This window comes from Garra rufa, chromosome 18 (assembly GCF_049309525.1).
Source record: "Garra rufa chromosome 18, GarRuf1.0, whole genome shotgun sequence".
NCBI lineage: Eukaryota > Metazoa > Chordata > Actinopteri > Cypriniformes > Cyprinidae > Garra > Garra rufa.
Window position 1 is genome coordinate 30,316,281 of NC_133378.1, and position 24,581 is coordinate 30,340,861.

At 35.9% G+C, this 24,581-nt stretch overlaps 1 protein-coding gene across 1 annotated transcript; it reads right to left on the reverse strand.

Annotated features, from left to right (window-relative positions):
- Positions 1-202: 202 nt before the first annotated feature.
- Positions 203-23,201, reverse strand: ankrd52a (ankyrin repeat domain 52a). Its single transcript, XM_073823298.1, has 28 exons — positions 23,175-23,201; positions 22,453-22,536; positions 22,186-22,264; positions 18,888-18,958; positions 18,545-18,745; positions 15,924-16,011; positions 15,629-15,771; positions 13,791-14,003; positions 13,595-13,673; positions 13,404-13,518; positions 11,990-12,072; positions 11,701-11,818; positions 11,435-11,503; positions 11,105-11,245; positions 10,951-11,013; positions 8,281-8,392; positions 8,111-8,182; positions 7,742-7,943; positions 7,566-7,653; positions 6,218-6,335; positions 5,919-6,138; positions 5,751-5,838; positions 4,790-4,876; positions 4,534-4,679; positions 4,330-4,412; positions 4,158-4,240; positions 3,925-4,016; positions 203-453 (listed from the first exon to the last, which is right to left on the reverse strand). Exons 1-28 carry the CDS (start codon positions 23,199-23,201, stop codon positions 203-205), a joined length of 3,216 nt encoding a protein of 1,071 aa, XP_073679399.1.
- Positions 23,202-24,581: the final 1,380 nt, after the last annotated feature.

A 24,581-nucleotide genomic window follows, 5' to 3' on the forward strand; every position in this document is an offset into this window, starting at 1 on the left:
AGGAAAAGCGGGGGGAAAATAAATAGAAATAAATAGCTAAATTCGTCCTCTCGTGTTCGCTCTCTACTGAGATGTGAAGAAAAGCTTTGATACTGGCACAGGAGGGATGTGTGGCTGTAATTGCATATAGGTTTATCTAGGTGTGTAGAGAGGACCAAACCAAGCGATCACGCGTATTTTTTTTTTAGCGAGTAAGAACGCCTCACTCGGTCAAGTAGCCATCCAAGCCGATAGTAGCACCATGGTGATCTTTGCCGTAACCATGGCGAAGGCCTCCATTGGGCAGGGGGGGGCAGGCGGCGGTGATGCCACAGTGCTTGAGCAGGTTGAGGCTGGGAGAAGACGGTGAGGACGAGGAGGGAGTGGAGGAGGAAGGCTTCATGGTTGACAGAATGAGAGCTAGGCAGTCGGCAACAGCTTTATTGGATGCGCAAGCCAGGGCTGGCGTATGACCTGTGACGTGACAAAAACACAAGGACATCTTAGCCAAGGAGAAACTTCAATTCAAATATAGCGGTTACATCATTTATGGAGTGCAATGCTAATGTATCTTATCTTCTAGAATATAAGTCGCTTTGTTCTTAACATTTGAAATGTGCTGCGCTTTAAGGCTGTCACAAACAATTATTTTGGTAACTGAGTAACTGGTCGAATATTCTGATGATTAATCGAGTAATCTGATAATTACAATACATTTTTGTGTGAATGTGTGATAAAATTGGACATAAGCAAACAGCAGCTTTTAAAAACACTTAAAACGCATACAGTGAGGGGAAAATTATTTGATTCCCTGTTGATTTTGTACATTTGCCCACTGAGGAAGAAATATTCAGTTTATCATTTTAATGGTAGGTTTATTTGAACACAGAGACAGATTAACAACAAAAAAAGTATTTGATCCCCTATCAATCAGCAAGATTTCTGGCTCCCAGATGTCTTTTATACAGGTAACAAGCTGAAATTAGGAGCACTTTTTTAAAGGGAGTTCTCCTAATTTTAGCTTGTTACCTGTATAAAAGACACCTGTCCTCAGAAGCAATCAATCAATCAGATTCCAAACTCTCCACCATGGCCAAGACTAAAGAGTTGCACAAGGATGTCAGAGACCAGATTGTAGACCTACACAAGGCTGGAATGGGCTGCAAGACCATCACCAAGCAGCTTGACAACAGTTGGTGCGATTATTCACAAATGGAAGAAACATAAAACAACTGTCAATCTCCCTCGGTCTGGGGCTCCATGCAAGATCTCACCTCGCCGAGTTTCAAAGATCATGAGAATGGCGAGGAATCAGTCCAGAACTACATGGGAGGATCTTGTCAATGATCTCAAGGCAGCTGGGACCACAGTCACCAAGAAAACAATTGGTAACAGACTATGCTGTGGAGGACTGAAATCCTGCAGAACCCGCATATTCCCTTCAAGAAAGCACATGTACATGTCCATCTAAAGTTTGCCAATGAACATCTAAATGATTCAGAGGAGAACTGGTTAAAAGTGTTGTGGTCAGATGAGACTAAAATCGAGCTCTCTGGCATCAACTCAACTCACCGTGTTTGGAGGAGGAGGAGGAATGCTGCCTATGACCCCAAGAACACCATCCCCACCGTCAAACATGGAGGTGGAAACATAATGCTTTGGAGGTGTTTTTCTGCTAAGGGGCAGGACAACTGCACCGTATCAAAGGGACGATAGACAAGGAACCTCCTTCCCTCAGCCAGGGCATTGAAAATGGGTTGTGGATGGGTATTCCAGCATGACAATGACCCAAAACACAAGGCCAAGGCAACAAAGGTGTGGCTCAAGAAGCAGCACATTAAGGTCCTGGAGTGGCCTAGCCAGTCTCCAGACCTTAATCCCATAAACAAATTCTCTGTGGAGGAAGCTGAAGGTTTGAGTTGTCAAACGTCAGCCTCGAAACCTTAAGCCCCATTCACACTACACGCGACATGCAGCGACTAAGCGACGCGATCCCATTCATTTCAATGGAGAGCCGGCGATTTCCGGCGACGAGAGCGACAGCGGCCGTCAGCGACCGTTGGCGACCGGATGTGGGCGTGTCCAGCGACGCGACAAAGTTCAGAATCTCTAAACTTTATGCAAATGAAGAGCGACTTTCGGGAGCGACAGCCAATAGGAAAGAAGACGATAGTGCTTGTGATCATTCTCCTTTCAGCTCCAGCAGTGATTGTCCTGTTTTATATGACATGTCCATGCCCACATACAAAAATAATGTTAACTGCATTAAAATGAATTGCAACCTGCTTGTCTTTGTTTCCAAAGTTGCTTTGGATAAAAACGTCTGTTAAATGACGTTACTAAGCAACCAGTAATGAGAACGCCCACTCGCGACCTCATCGCCAGCCTCTGGCGACATGCAGCGACAGAAGTCGCGTCTAGTGTGAACGGGGCTTTAATGACTTGGAGAGGATCTGCAAAGAGGAGTGAGACAAAATCCCTTCTGAGATGTGTGCAAACCTGGTGGCCAACTACAAGAAAGGGGTTTGCCACCAGTACTTAGTCATGTTTTGCAAAGGGGTCAAATACATATTTTAGTCATTAAAATGCAAATCAATTTATAACTTAAGTGAGTTTTTCTGGATTTTTTGTTGTTCTGTCTCTCGCTGTTTGAATAAACCTACCATTAAAATTATAGACTGATCATTTCTTTGTCAGTGGGCAAACATACAATAATGCAGCTTTAGAAAACTGTAATAATGCATTTCTCATCCGTGGAATGCGTCACTTGCAGTATTTTCCGGTTACTCGACACAATGTGATCAAGGAATTTTTAAAATGGAGCTCAAATTCAATTGAGGAATCGTAACAGCCCTACTGCGATTTATATTCCAAAGTGACTTATATAATGCAAATAACATCAAATATGCAAAGCAGTCATCTGTCTTTTTCACAGGAAATTATGGTCTTTAAGTAAATGGCAAGTTGTTTTCAGCTGTTGATGAATTATAAATTGACTGGTCTGTGTGTTCATACAGAAATGTTTTATCTCTTGGGGTATAAAGAGATAATTCACTTAAATTACTCCATGATTTACTCACCCTCAAGCTATCTTATGTGTGTCCAGGTGTTTCTTCTTTCAGACAAATACAATCAGAGTTATATAAAAAAAAATGCCCTGGCTCTTCCAAGCTTTATAAATGGCAGTGAATGGGTGTTGAGATTTCAAAATCCTATAGTGCATCCATCCATTATAAAAAAAAAAAAGAATAAAGAGAAAAGAAAAAAAGTGATAATATGCTAGTCTATAAAAAAACAAGTTTTGATTACAGCAAAGGAAAACCAGTCTTCTTTTAGCAAATATCGAAATACTCAGACATTTTTCTTTGCAAATTCTTGTTTTATACTTCTAATTTGTTACTAATGTTTTGTTTTGCCCTCCTTTATCACTTCTTACTGAGCTTACGCTACACCTACCTCCTAAGAGTGTTTTTTCTTACACAAACACATCGATTTGTTTTAGAAGGCCTTTACCCCCCCTCCTCGGAGCCATGTGGAGTACTTTTTATGATGGATGGATGCAGTTTTTAGGCTTAAAAATCTCAATCTCTTTTTCTTTTCTCTCAACAATGCAATTTTCACCCAGCCCAACTTACAATCAGGTGCATAAATGATTGATGGAAAATACAGTATTATCCGGCTTATCTGGCCAATCTAAACTGGTGATAAATCAACAGATTTGCCATGTTCAGAACAGTACATTTCTAAAAAAAAAAAAAAAAAAATTATATCTATGGAAACAATTTCACAATTCAACTTTTACTCCCAGCATTAGTCCTTGTGCCGTTCTGTGTTGTCATAACTGCTGTGCGCAACTCACACAATCTTTGCAAAAAATGCAAAACATGAATTTGTCTATTGTATTGCAAATTCACTTCGGAAAAACCACAGCATAGCCTGTCTTACCTTCCTCATCCACTGCCAGCACTGTGGCTCCACGATTCAACAAGGCCTGAACCACGGAGGCCAAACCATTCCTGGCGGCAATGTGAAGGGGCCTGAAATATAGAACAATTTTAAAAGATTTGTCCAATTTACTCAAATAGGTAAAGTGTGTAGATTTTATGTTATGATATTGCTACAGAGCAATGAATAATGGCATACTTGTTGTATTTGCAAACTAGGACAAAGAAACTTACATCTGAAGCATACTGTTGGTTGCATTTATGAGGATAGGGTTGTGGATCTCCTTCAAGATCAGCATGGCACACATTTCATGAGCCTTCAAACAGACACACACAGTTATCGACATCTGAGAAATCTAATCAAGAGATAATCAGCATTAAGTTTAAATAGAGTGCTGTTTGTTACCTTGCTGCAGGCCAGGTGCAGGGCAGTGTTCTTGTTCACATCCAGGAGGGACAGGTCGGCTTTGGCTCTGTGCAGCAGCAGGGCTGCATACGACAATAATAAATAATCTGGAATTACTACTAAACACTATACAGAGTCAAGTTTCAGAATGTCAGAGGGTTTCAGTCTTAGATTACTTATGTTCACACATGGTGCATATCTTACCCACAGCACCGCTTTGGCCATTATCAGCGGCCACCATCAGTGCAGAACGCCCTGAGTGGTCCACGGCGTTGATGTCAGCTCCTTGCCGCAGTACCAGCTGCAGCCCAGCCACGTCCTCGGCAGCTGCGGCCGCGTGAAGCGGGGTCCTGAGTGCAAGATGTCAGAACATGGTCATTTAGCTAGTAGTGGTTCTCAATTTGTAACTACTTTACATCTAGTATACAGCAACTGTATTTTAACAACTACTTTCACCAACCTTCCTTTGGCATCCCTGATGTTTACCAGTGAATTACAAACACTGGATTCCAACAGCAGCTCTGCAGAACCACTATGGCCATTAATGCTGCAAGACAAGACAAGAACATGCAGCATGGCGATTAGGAAAAATGTATTGAATCCCATTAATTATTCAATACATTTTTATTTAAATAATACTTGCGTATCAGAAACTTTACATGTGTGTTTACTACACAGCAAATAGACAATATAATGACGTTGCATTTATTTGATAAAAACGCAGTAAAAAGAGTAATATTGTGAAATATCATTACAATTTAAAATAAATGTTCTTTATTACCATATAGTTTAAAATGCTAAGGATTATTCTATTTATTGAAGAAAATATTTTAGGATTCTTTTGATGAATGGAAAGTTCAAAGAAACAGCATTTATTAGAAAAATATTTTTTTTGTAACAATGTTTTGTCAAACTTTCTCAAATTAAAATCTTAAATAGTCTTTTTGCGGCTTAATATTGATATCAATATCAAGTTTTTATTTAAGTGTACTGAACTACTTTTGATTTAGTCACCCCAAATTTAGAAAATTCTGTGACATTCCTTGTTATACAGTAAATTCCATTTTTATGACTGGATTCTGCGATTCTATCTGTTTTTTGTATCAAGGAAATTATAGGGCCCTACACGTTCTAGAACCGTAGCGTACATTGAGTGAGATGGGCTCAAAAATAGTAAACTTTTTTGAACCATTATTGCTTTATTTACTTCAATCTAAAGTAATCTGTGTAAAAAAAAAACTGCAAATATAATGACCAGAAAATAAGAGAGAATAATTACTATAATTACTTAAAACAGTCAAGCCCATGACTTTTTGAGATTTATTAATTTGCCTGACTTTTTCAGTTCAGTTTCTGTAAATTATTTGACATTAAAAAAATAATTACATCACCTTTTAAACTGAAAAGACTTCAATACTCACAGAGCACAGTGCAGTGGGGTGAAGGGGTTTCCCTCCTGGATACTACATGGTTTAAGTTCAAGTAAAACTTCCAAACAGTCTTCATGACCTGTTACACAAATAACTTGTCACCCATTTAACTTATGACAGTTTTAGCAGTGTTGAAGCTCAAAAGGTCTGAGCTCTTACCGTGATAGGCTGCCCAGTGTGCGGGTGTGTAGCCGTGGCGGTCTGTGATTGGGTCGTGGGGATGGGAGTGGTCAGCAGCAGAAAGAAGATTGGAGAGAATGTCAGCATGGCCGCAAGAGGCAGCCAGATGGACTGCAGTTCGCCCCTGAAAATCTCTGCTGAGGACTGAGACGTTGTGAGACAGCAGGGCGGTTATACAGTCCTCCCGACCCATCACCGCCTACAAAGACAGACCTGGTTAGAAACCTACCATTATGAGGGCTATGGAGTAAACTTCACTAATGATTTCAGGAATTTACCCCTCTGTGTAAGGCTGTTCTTCCTCTCCTGTCTCTTATATCAGGGCAAGCTCCTCTCTCCAGCAGCAGATGCACGCAGTCAGTGTGTCCCCCCAGCACTGCCAGCATTAGTGGAGTTCTATGAAGAGAGAGGGAAATGGTGAGAATGATATCAAAAACTGACCTGAAAATACAGTTTTGATCATTGTTTAATGTTGTTTGGGAACCTTTGAAAACTAAATTAGAATTTTTACGAGGATCTCCCATCCAAAATGGAAGTGCTATGCATGGCTTGTTTTGTTTATATTTATCTGAAAGTACCTTTTTGTGTTGAATTAAATGATACATTACTTTGATTAGTTCAATTCCAGAATAAAAAGGAATGTCTTTCTTTTTTTAGTTGTAAAGAAATTAAGGCTTTTGGGGAAAACATTCCAGGATTTTTCTCCATATAGTGGATTTAAATGGTGCCCAATTGGTTGAAGGTCCAAATTGCAAGATAAGCATTTGTGGTTAAAAAATATACAAATTACATTTTTTTTAGAAAATGACCAATCATTTCGCTAGATAAGACCCTTATTGCTCGGCTGGGATCTTGTCGAGCCCTCTGAAGCTGCACTGAAACTGCAATTTGGACCCTTAACCCATTGGGCACCATTAAAGTGCACTATATGGGAAAAAAATCGTGAAATGTTTTCTCAAGGACCTTAATTTCTTTTCGACTGACGAAAAAAATACATGAACAAATTATCAGGAAATTTTTATTCGGGAAGTAAATTAAAATTTTAATATATAGTCACAGCAATAATTGAGACTGACAAATTGTCTTTTTTGTTTGGAAAAGTATTTTTGTAAAAAAAAACAAAATACAATTGCACAGATGTGACATAAATAGTATTTACCTAAAATATTTATTAAATGCTTACCATTTTTCTCTTTTTGTTTTTTTTTGGAACCCAGACAACCTGTGCATTACAGTATTGTCATAGATTATATTTATTATTATTAGTATTATTAGTATATTTGCATACAATAATAATTCATATTTCACTGCAGTATGGTCCAGTAACAGGGTCAAGCCTACATTTTTAAAAATGATAACCATGTTACGATAAATCAATACAATGTAATTATTATACATATAAAAATATTTCATATAAATACACCATATACACAAAAATACCATACTTCTATTAAGTTCATTTCGAATTATTGTAAATCATTAGATTTGGATCATTAGTAATCATATTATGCAAGATGCATTACTTGTCATGTGCTACCTTGTTTATTGACAATGAATGGTGTGAACATAAGCAAACCAGTAAAAAGCAGTAAAAAGAAAGTAAAAGAGCCATCAGCTCATACATACTGTCCCTCTGCTTCTGTAACATTAGCAAGGTCGGCTCCCCCCTCGCTACAGAGCAACATCCGCAGACATTCTGAGTGGCCGTTGGCAGCTGTCAACACAAAACACACAGCAACTTGTCAAAATCCCACAGAAAGATAAGATTCACAAGCCAATTAACACATATATGCTCTCTGTACCTGCAACATGAAGAGGGCCCCATTTGCTGCGCTGCTCTGTGAGCAGGCAAGATGCTGATTGGCAGAGCAGCAGCTCTACGCAGCGAGAATGTCCTCTTTGAGAGGCCACGTACAGCACAGAGCGCCCCACCGGGTCACAGGCATCCACATAGGCTCCAGACTCAATTAACACGGTGACACATTCCCAGTGACCCGACTCCACCTGAAAGCAAAAGGAGAGTGGAAGTCATTTCCTCTCATTTTAGCTGATTATATCTCAATTTACTGAACCAACAGGGAGCAGCTCTCCGTAGAATTACATATCTACTCATCTCTATCACTGGTGATTTTTATGTTTTGAAGAAATAGGACCTGACATTGTATACATACCGCCAAGTGTAGTGGGCTGATAGACCCGTTGTTATCCTTGTCTCCTATTGTGTTGAAGCACATCTCCAAAAGCTACAGAATCAAGTAGAAAACCATGCATCAAGAGTTTTGACTGTAATAAAATGTTAATAATCACAGTGGATGATGCTAGAGTGAAAGGTCAGTCTCACCAGCTCCAGGTTTTGTTTGTTTCCATGGGCCGCAGCATAATGCACAGCACTGAATCCTTTAGTGTTGCACAGAGATGGATCAGCACCATTATCCAACAAATGCTCCACACACCTGAAAGTAGCACAACACAAGGGACTTAAAAGACTGAAACTAGGGCTGCACGATAAATCGCATGCGATTGTCAATAACTATTTTCCATTTAATTTTCAATTTATTGCTACTCCAGTCTTTAGTGTCACATGATCCTTTAGAAATTATTCTAATATGCAGATTTGCTTCTCAAGAAACATTTTTTATAATTAATATTGAAATAGTTGTAATGCCTATTTTTGTGGATTGTTTTTTCATTTTTACTAAAATTTTATTATATACATAAGTACACACTATTGTCATATTCAGTAGTTTTATTTCATTTATTATTTTCAACATTTTTGTTTCCCAGACCTTAGTTTGAAACACCATGCAGTACCTTAAAAGACCATTAGAGGTTTGCACAAACCTAGCACTAAACAATGTTCAATGGGACAACTGACATGATCGTCTGGAGTGAAATCGTACCACTCCAGACAGTTACCTGACACATATGCATACCAGTGCAAGCATAGATAATTTAATTTAAAAAAAAAAAAAAAAACACATATTAAATAATTAAACAAAACAGGTGTCAAACTATTTTAAAGACAGTTCACCCAAAAGTAAAAATTGTCATTGATTACTCACCCTCATGTCATTTCAAACCTGCAAGACCTTGTTCATCTTCAAAACACAAATTTATGATGCTATGGAAATACTGTGCACAAAGAACACAAAAAATAACTTTATTCAACAATTCCTTCTCTTCCATGTCAGTCTTCGACGCACGTTCACAAGAGTACCACGATGCATGACATGGAAGAAGAAATTTTTAAATAAAGTAGTTAGTTGTTTTCTTTGCGTACAAAAAGTATTCTTGTAGCTTCATAAAATTACCAGTTGAACCACTGATGTCACATGGACAATTTTAACAATGTCCTTACTACCTTTCTGGGCCTTAACTGTGGCAGTTCCTTTGCTGTCTATGCAGGGTTAGCAAGCTCTTGGATTTCATCAAAAATATCTTAACTTTTGTTTTGAAGATGAAAGGTCTTATACAGGGTATCTGCAGATATGAACAAGTGAAATTTAAGACTTTTTAAGACCTTTTTAATACCACCTTAAATGAAATTTAAGACCTAAACCTGTAATGGAAATGTATGTTATATTACATGCATATATGTAATAATTAATGTGTTTAATGTAAAAAGTAAACAAAATATACAGTGAACTTTTCATATAAGCAGATACTATTCCGCACAAATGTCCCCAAAAAAGGACCACTTAGATATCTGGTGATGTAAACAATTTATTCTGAAGCAATATTTTCATCAGTGCTCTATCAGCTTTTACATCTTAAATCTGCATATTTGATTTACCTTTATAAAGGCCATTTTTTACTTTTGAAATGTATGCATCACCTTTGAAATTATTACAATTTATCAAATTCTATATGGCTGTTAGCAGTCAGATTATATAATTTACAATACATTTATGAATGTATAAATTAGATATGTTGGGGTGGGGATGCATAATTTTAAGCATACTAAACTAACAGCAGGTGGCAGTAAGTTAATCATGAGTTAGTTATAGAGTTATTTCAACTGATTCGAGCAAAAACGCTGAATCATTTAGTAATAAAACGATGCTTGGAGAATGTGCTATACTTCTGCTGTCATCCTTGTTTGGAACTATTTTCGTTGGTGAAACAGAACAAAACAGTAAATATTTTGTCTAAAATGTAAGTAACTACTTGACTAACAAGTTTATTAAACTAAAATTAATGTAACATTTGTAATCGTGAAAATATTCAGCAAAAAGCTCCCTTGGTATATTACCGAACTATATCAAACAAACTATACATTTGCAATTGTTCCCTCAGTGTGTTTCTTTAGTTTCTTTATATGTCCTGTTACGCTCATTTGTTAAAGTATGCCACAAATAGACCAGATCTATCCAATATCAATTGCCGTTTACACTGATTGTATTAAAATAGGAATCTTTCGATGCTTCGCTGGTTATTTTTGTCTCTCCAGTTTTAATCAGGCTGTTTGTTCGGTCGGGCAAGAAAAAAAAAAAAAAACATTTTAAATGTATCTCGAAGGCTGGGATAGCTTGATTTATATTTATTATTATTATTATTATTGAGACCATTATATACAGAAAACAGCTTGTTGAACCTGTATTCTGCTACTGCGATTCTGTCTGAAGACGCACTTTTTTTTTTGCATGCACGTCTAATCACGCACTTACGGTATGGGTGCTGGGAGCGGTCAAAATGGATGTAAAGACACTGTTAGAACGGCGTTTTCTTTATGCTTTACCTGATATTTTCCATCAGGACCTAAATTAAGTAATGAAGACTGAAGATATTTCAGCGGAAATGTGACCGAAACTATTTAAGACCTATCGAAACTGAATTTAAGACTTTTTAAGACTTCTTAAGGCCTTATATTAGGAAAACGTTATTTAAGACGTTTTAAGACTTTTTAAGGATCCGTGGATACCCTGTTATAGATTTGGACTGACATGAGAGTAATTGACAATTTTCATTTGAGTAAACTATCCCTTTAAGAGACAAATATTTGGAGGCTTACAGGAAGGATTCCTTCTCCCCATCCTCTTGGTTCTGATGGGTGCTGGCATGGGGTCGGTCCGTTCTGAGAAAGACACCAGAGATCAGTAAAGCCGTTTACACCATGTAATATTATATTTAATAGATGCAAGAAGATGTGTGGGCGCATTTTTTACCTGCAGAACGCAGTCGATGCAGCTGAATAGTGTAGCGGTGTACAGCCAGAGCGGTCACGCTCGTTGACCTCCGCTCCCGCTCCTACCAGAACCACCACACACTGATATCTCCCGTTAGCAGCCGCATAGTGCAAAGGAGTCCTGGTGGGGAGACACAAAACCTCAAACACTCAACATACAAGTAAATCTGATAAACAAACGCCTAAATCATATTTTACGCCAAATTCCAAGGATATAAGGAAAATTTTCATCATGCACACTCCAATTATGATCATGACAGAAATTGTGAGCATCCAATTACCAATTTTATCAAAGAAAGAAGATTTGTACCTTCCAAACTTGTCCTTCTTATTCATGTCAGCTCCACTGCTTAAGAGCAGGTTGAGACATTCAACATTCCTGAATGGAGAGAATAAAGAATATGCATAAATTAATCTTTTTCAATTAGCAAATTCAGATGCTGGCTGTTGAGTCAGATCAGCAGAACGACCTTGGTTGGCATTTGTGCGCATAAAACACTGTTATTTGGGACAGCTGATATAAAGTGGGCCAGTGGCTTTTTAAATAGCCCTTTCTAAGTAGAGCTGCAGTCTCACCCTCCAGAGGCAGCAGCGTGTAGACAGGTCCTCCCAAAGTTGTCTGGGGTGTTGATGTCAAATCCGGCTGAGAGCACGTGTTCTTTACTCATTGACAACACAATGCTGTAGAGCTGACCTGCAAAAGTCAATGCAATGTTAGTTAGAGAAAAGCAAATCGGTCATGTGAAAAGCAGTTAATGGACTGCTTTAAGCCTTTTTAATTTATCACTAATAAAGTACCATGTTATCATCATGATATACAATATAGTCTATAATTGGTCACTGTATAGGGAAAAATTGTGTGTACCTGAGGAAAGTAGCTTACGACAACAGTCAGAGGACCCGTAGAGCACAGCTAAGTGTAGAGGAAACATCCCATGAATTCCTTGTCTGTACAAAGAGGACAAATAAGCAAATTATTTCATTACACATGCCACAAGCAGATAACATGCAGCAGGAGATTAGAACCAATTTTCTTGTAAATGCAAATTCATTTTCTCATGTACACAGAGAGAGGTAACCTGTGCCACTTTTAACAAAATTGTATGAAATACAATAAGAAATGAGATACACATAAAACAAATACACCTTATTATATGTCAGGGTGTCTGCTATTAACTAAAATAGGAAGAAAATGTCTATACCAATTGCCATGTTATTTGCATTTTCATGAACAAGGAAGGAAAAGGGTTTTATTTGGAATTTTTTGATGTAGTGACAATTCTCAACATTTTGAAATTACTTTCCAGCATTACATCCAACATCAAACAACATTACATTTTTATTCATAAGTATTTTTTTTTTTGCCATCATTATTTATTGAGCTAGTGACACACTTTATCCCAGTGTTTAGGTTGTCAACTAAAACATGAAAAAATGCTTTTGTAATTGCAATAAAGCTAAAATACAAGTATTACATGAAAAAACTGAAACTTAAAAATGTAGAAATGTAGTTTTGCCAACTAACTGAACAAGTATTAAAACTACTAAAACTAAAGAACTATGTTTAAAAAAAAAAAATTAATTGAAATGAACAAACAAAAACTGGAAAACTAATTATATACACCATCAGTTTAAAAGTTTTTGAACAGAAAGATTTTGTTTTTTAAAGAAGTCTCTTTCGCTCACCAAGCCTGCATTTATTTGATCCAAAATACAGCAAAAACAGTAACATTTTGAAATATTTTTCAGTTTTCTATTTGAATATATTTTAAAATGTATTTTATTTACATTTCAAAGCTTTTTAGCATACTTACTCCGGTCAAATGATCCTTCAGAAATAAACTAATGTTTTTGAGCAACAAATCAGGGTATTAGAATGATAAATAAATAACATTTTTAAATATATTCAAATAGAAAATAGTTATTTTAAAATATTGAAAATATTCTAAATGTAACTGTTTTTGCTGTACTTTGGATCAAATAAATGCACGCTTGGAGAGCAGAAGAGAATTCTCAAACATTAAAAACCATACTGTTCAAAAACTTTTCGCTGGTAATGTATAACATTAATAACATTTATTATATATAATAGAATATACTATAATTTTGCATAAATGATTAAGTAATTCATCATATTTAGCCACAGGATTTGCTTAGGACTGCAAGATAAGGACATTATGCAATTGTTATATTGTAAGAGATTACCTTACTCCACTCACTAAAGCAAAAAAAAAAAACACCTAAAGAAATTGTCACTCAACAAAAGCATGGTTCTTTACCTGGCTGTGTCAGCACCATTTGTCATTAAGGTGCTGATAAGCAGCTCATGGCCGTACTTAGCAGCAACATGAAGAGGAGTATTGCCATATCTGTCCACACAATCTATTTCCCCACCTGAGAAAACAACAAGAGATGGGTTAAATATTTCAAAAGGAATTGGAAATCGAGTTAAAAAAGGAAAGCGACTAACCGTTTTGAATGAGGATCTGAGAACGAGTGAAACGTCCATGAATGGCTGCCATGTGCAAAGGGCTTTTCCCTTCTTTACTCTGTGGAGAAGAAAAAAATAATTTAAAAACATCTTTCCTTAAGCTTAAAAACATCAAAATGCAAGTCAAATCCCTTTAGATCATCTAGTCAGAGCAATGTCTTCATAAACCACTCACCTGCATGTTGACATCAGCACCGTTGTTGACCAGCAGCTCCAGGCAGAGAGCCCCGTTAGTGGACACGGCAGCCAGGTGCAGGGGCGTGTAGCCACGGTGGTTGGGCTGGTTGACGTTGGCCCCACGGTTGACCAGCTCGTTGGCTACGGCCTCCTGTCCCGTGTAGCAGGCCACATGGAGAGCAGTGTTTCCAAAGGCATTAGGCTCATCAATCTAAGAAACAGTAAAAAAAAACAAAAAAACACAGAATTTAAAAAATCCTGTAAACCAAAAATCAACCATCTTTCTTTAAACCAGGAATATAGACCAAAAATATTGATGACTCATCCAGCACTACTGATTTTTGCCACAATTTTGCAATTACAAAATCATGGGTCATGGTTGTGATTAGGGGTGGGCAATATACTGCTAGACATGATTAACCAGTAGAAATTTGTAGAGATTTTCAACTATCGTCTCCATCATGGTTACACACTCAAGTGACATTGCTGTGCTATGTGGTCACGAAAACGTATTGTTTGCACTTGTTTTTAAACATTGCAATTTAAAAACAAGCAATTTTAAGCTGATGAAATGCAATAATCGCTATATGCGCGCACTGTCTGAGAAACGCTTTCAGAAAGGCATGTGCACGTGAAGGCAGTGTTTCCAGAGTGTGGGAGTATTGAACCAAGTTATTTTTGCTGCTTTATAGGCCTTGAGCGGTTAAATACACAATTGTATACGTCAAAATGTCCGTCTTTGCAAGTGTCCACAAAAACAGTAATTAAGGTTTTAAGTGAAAGCAAAAAGCAGAGAAAGAGAACACGTGTGTAACAGTATATTGGATTTGGGCAGCTCTTAAAGTGATAGCAGTCTAATTTTCCTGCAGTCTGTCATTCATGTTAATCAAAAAGCAAAAGAGAAAATCTCACACTGCTCTTGACTACGTAATTTTTGTAATTTTAACAAGAGGAAACATACATATCATTTACACATTGAAGAATAAGCAGTGTTTTATAGATTTGATTACTTCATATAGTGTATGCAGTATTTCTTATTTGTTCTGCTGTATTGTTTTTGTCCGATTGCTTGTAATTAGTTTCTTATTCTTATTCAACCGCTGACTGTTTTCTTGTCTTTAGTAAACCTGAGTTTTGTTTTCTTTTTTAAATTTAAATTTAGGCTAGTATTAGTTATGTGACATTGACCCTGGTGAGAAGAATTTTTTATGATATCAATAATGTTTATATCATAAAGACCTTATTCAAAGCAAAAATAACTATATTGTGATATAGACTGTTACCGTGAAATAAAATTACTCATATCGTGATATAAGGTTTTGGGCATATTGCACACCCCTAGCTGTGATACACCTAAACTGATTCTTTTTTTTTTATTGACAAGTCCTTTCATTATCTGCCAAAGTATTTTTAATAGAAAAATTATACTTATACCAGTAATAAAAAATATTCACATTAGGTGGGATTCGTAAAAAAGTATGAATGAATGAACTAGGGGCTAATGGCTAAAGCAAAGCAAACCCAGGAACATCCAATTCACTTTTTGGCCTAGGATTCGTTTTTTAAAAAACGATTAATGTGTAAAAACCATCTACATTACAATAATTTTTTGGCCTACTGACAAATAGCCACTGAAGAACATTTATCTGGGTTAGAAATGTCATGTTGTCCAAATTAATAATGTCTGAACATGGTTGACTTCATATTTCTGATGCCTTATCCCATATTGCTAATATTTTAAATCCACCAAAGGAACTAGACACTTAATCTTTTTAAGTCAGTTTTACTTGTTCAAAAGAAAAGTGTAAAAGCTTAATATCAAGCCCTGGCACTGACCTCGGCTCCATTGCGTAACAGGTACTTGACCACATCGACGTGGCCACTGGCAGCAGCAGCGTGGAGAGGGGTGTAACCCCGCTTATCCTTACAGCTCTTATCCGAGCCCTGAGACACCAGCAGCTTAACCACCTCCAGATGTCCTGAGAGAAACAAGCAGGTTAGTATTACAACAACTTCCAGGAATCACCACTAAGTAGCTAAAGATGAAGAAAACAACCGAAAACAAGGAAAATTACTATTTAGCTACAGAAAACACCTACACCACTTCAGAAAGATATGAGTGTAAACTTACCAAGGTAAGCTGCCCAATGAATGGGCTGCCTGTCCTTCTTGTCACTGGCACTCAGATTGGCTCCCTTGTTCAGCAGCAATTTAACCATCTAGTTGGCAGCAAAAGCACAAAGTCACATTGTATGTTTATTAAAACCATCTGTGCATTAGAGGCACCCAGGAGAACTTAACAAAAAAGCAAAGACACCGTTTTAATATATACAACTGTCACTAAGGAAGTTAAAAGGGCTGGTATTTCAGTACCAAGTTAATTGCTATTTTTTAATTGTAATTATTCAATTTTAATGCTGTATAAAGCAATATCAGACTGACGTCACAATTTTGGCAAATAACTTATCTACAGAGTAATTTAATACACAAATAATTCAATTCATATTCAATCTTGTAAATCTTGACAATTATCATTAGAAAGTTGAATATATTCAATAAAAACTATGCAAATAGCAAAAAATATTTAAATAATTAAGACTGTGCACAAAATGTATGTCATCTCAAATATTTAATATATTAACTATTAAAAATACTGACATGATTGTGCACTAACTTAATGTGACCCTGGACGCACAAAACCAGTCATAAGGGTCATACTTCTGAAATTGAGATTAAGTTACATTATTACGGTAGGAATTTTACAAAATATCTAAACCACAGCTAGACCCTAGTGAATTGGCAAATTACAGACCCATTTCTAATCTTCCATTTATGTCTAAAATTTTAGAAAAAGTTGTGTCTGCTCAACTATGCTCCTTCTTGCAAAAAAATTATCTCTTTGAAGAATTTCCTATAGATCAGGGCAGGCTTTAAGATGGTTCAGATCATACCTGTCCGATCGCTACCACTTTGTTTAAACGGAGAGTCATCGCAACTATCACCAGTAAAGTATGGAGTGCCACAAGGATCTGTCCTTGGTCCTTTGCTATTTTCAATTTACATGTTACCCCTTGGTAATATTATTAGGAAATATGGGATTAGTTTCCATTGCTATGCTGATGATACTCAACTATATATTTCAACAAGACCAGATGAAACTTCTAACTCAGCAAAGTTAACAGAGTGTGTTAAAAATGTGAAAGACTGGATGACTAATAATTTTCTATTGTTAAATTCAGATAAGACAGAGATATTACTTATTGGACCAAAAAACAGTACACAGAATCTCTTAAACTGCAATTTGCAACTAGACGGATGTACTGTTATTTCCTCTACAGTCAAAAATCTGGGTGTTATATTAGACAGCAACCTGTCTTTTGAAAATCATATTTCTCATGTTACAAAAACAGCATTCTTCCATCTTAGAAACACTGCCAAGCTACGGAACATGTTACCTGTTTCTGATGCAGAAAAGTTAGTTCATGCATTCATGACGTCTAGACTGGACTATTGTAATGCACTACTAGGTGGTTGTCCGGCTTCTTCAATAAAAAAGCTACAGGTAGTCCAAAATGCAGCTGCTAGAGTCTTTACCAGGTCAAGAAAATATGATCATATTACCCCAATTTTACAGTCTCTGCACTGGCTACCTATTAGGTTCCGTATCACTTACAAAATATTACTTCTTACCTATAAAGCCCTTAATGGTTTAGCTCCTGCATACCTAACTAGTCTTCTACCACGCTACAATCCATCACGCTCCCTAAGGTCGCAAAACTCTGGACTTTTGGTAGTACCTAGGAAAGCAAAGTCCACTAAAGGAGGGAGAGCCTTTTCACATTTGGCTCCCAAACTCTGGAATAGCCTTCCTGATAACGTTCGGGGTTCAGACACACTCTCTATGTTTAAATCTAGATTAAAGACTCATCTCTTTAGCCAAGCATTCACATAATGTATCTCATAACGTTGTACTTCAGTTACATCTGATCACATGCAGATCAACATTCTTTAGCTTGGGCTAAACACAAATTTTTTGCTTGGTTGGAACAGCAGCTACGCTAATTATTTCTCTATTTGTTTCTCTGTTTCTGCCACGGGATTTCCATCCCGTGGTACCTAGGAATTACACAAGATTAAGTCTGGACATAATAATTACTATTAGTGTTCATCATCAGTTTGATTACACCATTACTGATTTTAACATTTATACCATATGTACATCGACTTTACATACAGTAGTCATCACTAATAAGCTACTAAATATATTGTAGTAGCCTACATTTTGTACAGCTGCGATTTGTATCATGAAAAGCGCTATACAAATAAACTTGAATTGAATTGAATTGAAATCTTTATGGAACATGATCTTTACTCAATATCCTAATGATTTTTGGCATAAAAGAAAAAAAATATATATAATTTTGACCCTTACAATGTCTTTTTGGCTATTACTACAAATATACTAGTGCTATTTAAGACTGGTTTTGTGCTCCAGGGTCAAAAATATTAAATATACTAAAAAAAATGCAAAATATTTAATTATTACATCAAAAAAATGCAAAATATTTAATTACATCAAAAAAATGCAAAATATTTTTGATTACATCAAAACAGAAGTATCTGTATTCATGCTAATGGCAATTTGCACTTTCCCAATCTTGTGGAGAGCTAAAACCAACATTTTGAGGGCTCAAGTGGCCCACCCTGTCTTTTAATTCACCCAAGTGCATTAGATAAGTAATTCCACCCTACCTCCTGGTATCCACTCTGAGCAGCGTGATGCAGGGGCGCTCTGCCTGTGCGGTCGGCCATATTCAGGCTGGTCACATGGGGCAGCAGGGTCTCGACGCAACGTGTGGCTCGGTTGGCCGCCGCAATGTGCAGCGGTGTCTGCCAGAACTTATCCCGTGCGGTAACGTCAGCTCCCTTCCTTAGCAGCAGCGCCACGGCCCTCTGGGTACATTAAAAAAACAAACCAAAAAAACAACAATGCATGAATCATATTAAATTGCTAAAAATGCTAAACAATGGCATGAGTAAGCTGTTACTCAGATTGAGCCTCTACCCAGGCATATAAATCACACAGGCTGCTTACCTCGTTCCTGGAAGCAGCTGCTCTGTGCAATGGTGTTAGCCACACATGGTCCTTTGCATTGACATTCGCACCTAGTTAGGCGAATCAAAAAAAGAAGAAAAACAGATTTAAAGAATGAAGTTAATGAATGACTAACACTTAAGCAATAAAGTAAAACAAGCCACACTACATTGTGAATTCTTTCGTGGCTAAAGGGTGTTGTTAGGCATGGCACGCAGCAGAGCCTCTCATACCATAATGCGTATATATGACACTTAATAAGTAATAAAAGCATTACTGGCACACTTTGTTTCATTAAAACACGTAGTAAATTAATCTAAGGTAAAGTGTTTCATTTCTACACCATTAGCAAATTGTAAAAAAAAAAGATCACAAATTCACACCATTGGGTGAGCCACCATTAAAATTTTAATTCTAAATATTCATTATTTCCTAGCAGACATTCTACTAAGAATTTAGTACTGTAATCATATATGTGACCCTGGACCACAAAACCAGTCTTAAGTCGCTGGGGTATATTTGTAGCAATAGCCAAAAATACATTGTATGGGTCAAAATTATTGATTTTTCTTTTATGCCAAAAATCATTAGGAAATTAAGTAAAGATTATGTTCCATGAAGATTTTTTGTAAAATTCCTACTATAAATATATCAAAATGTAATTTTTGATTAGTAATATGCATTGTTAAGAACTTAATTTGAAGAACTTTAAAGGTGATTTTTCTCAGCATTTTGATTTTTTTGCACCCTCAGATTCCAGATTTTCAAATAGATGTATCTCGGCCAAATATGGTCCTATCCTAACACACCATACATCAATAGAAAGCTTATTTATTGAGCTTTCATATGGTGTATATATATCTCAGTTTTGTAAAATTTAACCTTATGACTGGTTTTGTGGTCCAGGGTCACATATGACGTGTAATTAATATATATATATATATATATATATATATATATATATATATATATATATATATATATATATATATATATATATATATATATATATACACACACATCAGCTAAATAAATAAACTTTCCATTGAAGTATGGTTTGTTAGGATATGACAATATTTGGCCAAGATACAACTATTTGAAAATCTGAGGGTGCAAAAAAATCTAAATATTGAGAAAATTGTCTTTAAAGTTGTCCAAATGAAGTTCTTAATGCATATTACTAATTAAAAATTAAGTTTTGATATATTTATGGCAGGAAATTTACAAAATATATCTTCATCAAATATGATCTTCATATAATAACCTAATGACTTTTGGCATAAAAGAAAAATCAATAGTTTTGACCCATACAATGTATTGTTGGCTATTGCTACAAATATACCTGTGCTGTTACGACCGGTTTTGTGGTCCAGGGTCACATATTTGCTTGCTTATCCTCTAAATCTAAAATATTTTTATTTTTTCCCATTAGGGACCTGCCTGAAGCCGAATTCTGTGTCCTTGAAAGGAAATGATGTGTATTACGAAACCCCAAAGGGAATAAATACGAGACAGGAGGAAAGATGTTTCAATGTTTTTTCTCGCATTTATATTGTTGGGTAATTTTACTGTACATAAATTTCAAGCATCAGGAAGCCATTATTAATATGTGACCCTGGACCACAAAACCAGTCATAAGGGTACATTTTTTTAAATTGAAATTTATACATAATTTGAAAGCTGAAAAAATACGGTTTACATTGATGTATGGTTTGTTAAGATAGTATTTGGCTGAGATACAAGTACTTAAAAATCTGGAATTTGAAAGTGCAAAAAAAATAAATCTATATATTGAGAAAATTGCTTTTAAAGTTGTCCAATGCAGATTACTAATTAAATTAAGTTTTGATATATTTACAGGAGGAAATTTACAAAAACATCTTCATGGAACATGATCTTTACTTAATATCCTAATGATTTTTTTGGCAAAAAAAGATCAATTGATCATTTTGACCCATACAATGTTGGCTATTGCTACAAATATATCTGTGCTACTTAAGACTGGTTTTGTAGTCAAGGGTCACACATGTGGGGCACTGAAAAGCGCGCTCAAGTTTTACTTTCACTTTCGAGATTTGCAATCACACATACTCTTTGTATAATAGGGAGTGTCAGTACTTGCCACACATTTTACAAGATTTTTTTTGTCAGTGGTGCTCAGGATCAGTCATCTCTACTTACTAGGTTTAGGTGGTAAGTGAAATTTAATGTAGGCTACTGTAATGTAACAGGCTGGACGACTGAATCGTGATTTATATGTAAATTGTTTTCCCAGTTGCATGTTTACAATTTTATAATGTAGGTTATAATGTAGGATGCAAGTAAAAAAATTAAAGTATCTAATTTTTTTTAGTAAATGTTTTAATTGTTTCTATTTTACATTTGGGCTGCACGAATTGGCTAAAAATATATATTGTGATTATTTTGTCATTACAGTTTTAATTATAACTTGCTGCATATGAAAATGTCTCCTATTGCTACTGCCAAAACATCCAGACTGCTAACGGAAACTTAAAAGTTACAATACAAATATTTAATGTCTTTAACTCTTTGCTTTAAAACAATCAAACCATCAATCTTTTAACATCAAATCCATTTATTATGGTAGGATATTGGTGAAATGCTGGAAAGTTCTGTCCATTATTTCACTTTTATTTTGATTAATTGTGCTGCCTATTTGAGACCCTGGATCGCAAAACTAGTCTTAAGTAGCACAGGTATATTTGTAGCAATAGCCAAAAATACATTGTATGGTTCAAAATTATCAATTTTTATTTTATGCCAAAAATCATTCGGATATTAAGTAAAGATCATTCCATGAACATATTTTGTACATTTCCTACTATAAATCTATCAAAACCTAATTTTGATTAGTAATATGCATAGCTAAGAACTTCATTTGGTCAACTTTAAAGGCAATTTTCTCAATATGTTGAGAAATATGCACCCTCAGTTTCCAGATTTTCAAATAGTTGTATCTTGGCCAAACACTGCCCTATCCTATCCCAATTTTAAAAAATTGACCCTTATGACTGGTTTTGTGGTCCAGGGCCACATTTGTTTATTTGAATGCAATCTTATTTTGTTAATTATTAGCTCTTGAACCTCTGCTTGGGAAACCCTGATATAGAATGCATTTAGGCGAATGGGTGTGACATGCCATAAATTATACTGTTTTGTGCACTTTAGCAAGGCTCGAATCCTGTATCGACCAATCAGCTTTTGATACCGAAAATGATATCTGTTTTATAAATAAAAACATAACTGCATACTCTAACACTGCTGTTTATCTTCATACCTGCGTTGATGAGAAGCTCCATTATCTGAACGTCCCCCAGCCAGGCAGCAGCATGAAGAGGTGTGCGGCGCTCTTGGTCCTGACACGAGAAAGTAGACAAGGGTTAACAGATTTTTTTTATTTCCTTTCCACACTAGCATTTTTATTAAAGGCCCACACGACCCGTAAGTACAGTCACCCGGACAATCTGTCCATAGTTATGATATCACATATGCAGATGAGACACATAATTCATGCTCACACTAAAATACGCCATGCAGAACATACCAGTGCATTGACTTCATCTTTCTTGTGCAAAAATAACTTCACTTCATCCACATTTCGGTTAAATATGGCCTGAACCAGAGGCGGCTGGAGGAGGAAAAAAAGGGTGGATGTTATGATACTGCTGTGAAACATGACAACAAATTCAAACATTTTGTTTGAGCAACTTCTGATTACAGTGTATTATTTTAAGTGTCAATTGTGAGGTGTATAACTTTATGATTACAATCAAATATGAAGAATCATAAGACAGCTGCACCAAAAAAAAAAAAACACACACTGCAATTGTATCTACGTAGATATGATAAATTTGCATACAGTATCGTTATATAAGGCATTACTTAACAAAATCCGGAGCATTTGTTAAATAGGTTAATAAACAGGTGCATTTTAATAACATAAACACACAATAGATGTTTTCCTATGCGGCTGGCTGACACCCAGCTCATTAGGCTAGCATGCATGCTAACGTCTGGGCGTGATAAAGGGTTATTTTTTTATTTTTAACCCCTCTTTGCTAGCCCAACCTGTATTGTACAATAAAAACGTGAGGTTTACAGTTAAATGCATGACAAAAACGCACGTTTCGATGCGAGAACTATGAGTGAAATGGGATAATCCATCGGCAGAGAGCTAGCTAACATATTAGGCTCTGCATACAAGCGCAGAGAGCGAACAACAAACTGCTTGATTTTCGCGATTTATGGGCTTTTAATATCCCTCACCTGGTCTGAAATATTGTGTACCCCCATCTCCCTGTGTCAGTCAGGCCGAAAGTCCCTCATCAGTAAGGAATCGAGGCTGGGAAACCAAGACAAAAATCTTGTGTTGCGATTATAGACGTGATGAGTGAGTCTTTAGCTGGTGAGGCAGTTGAAAATAGCGACACCAGCGTGATGGCCGCCCGCTGCACCAACTTTCAGAATAAATGCCCGTGAACTAAACCTTGCACTGAAAAATGGGGTTTCAAATTTTTAGGTGGCCTAAATACATTATCCAATGGAAAGAGAAACCCTTATGATATATAAAGTACATTAAACTGTAAATTAGTTATATATTTCATGTATAAAGATCAGTTTTAGTGTGAATGAATGAATACTGGCTTGATATTATAGGCTATTATCTGGAAAATATTTACTGTGTTAAATTAAGAATATTCTTTATATAGACTTTTAGAGCACAGTTAAGGCATTTTTACACAGCTGAGTTAAGTCTGCTCTGTTCCTGCTCAAAAGGCTGTGTAAAGATATAATCCACTTTTTTTTTTTTAAATATTATCATCAATATTTAAAACAGTTGAGTATTTTTTTCAGGATTCTTTGTAAAATAGAAAGATCAAAAGGTCAGCATTTATCTGAAATAAAAAGGCTTTTGTAACAAAAAAGCTCCAAAAGCTTGGAGTTTATAGAAATTAATACTTTTATTTAGCAAGGATGTTGTTTACAATATAATAGTAATAGATGTTTTTGAGCAGAAAATCTGAATATTAGAATAATTTCTGAATGATCATGTGACTGGAGTAATAATGCTGACAATTCAGCTTTGAAATCACATTATTACATGTATTATAAAACAGTTATTTATGTTATTTACAGTTATTTTTACATATTGCAAAATTGTACTGTTTTTGTTGTACGTTGGTTCAAATAAATGCAGGCTTGGTAAACAGAAGAAACATTTTTTGAAAAAACATAAATAATCTTAAAAACGTTTGACTGGTGGTGTATATAGAAACATTTGCAATTTAAGCATTTTTGACAATACAATTTTTTTCCCCAATGGAGCGTTATATTACATTTACAAAACTATATGCACGTTTTTTTCATACTGTTAAAAACTATTGCTAAAAGTGTAAAATCATGAAATATAATCTTTTTTCAACGAAGATATTTTAGAATTTTTCAAATGAACATTTTCTTAATCGTGCTTTTTAATCATGAATGGAGAAACACTTCCCCTATGTTGTTGTTCAAGTCAAAGACCTATTTAAACATTAATTTCTGCTATATATAAGCAGTTCATATATGCTAAAAGCTATTTTTTTTTTTTACTTTTAAGGGTAAAATATGGCATATAAATCTAATCTTTGTAGTTCATAGTTTTTTCCCCGCCCCACAAGTCTGCAAGGTGTT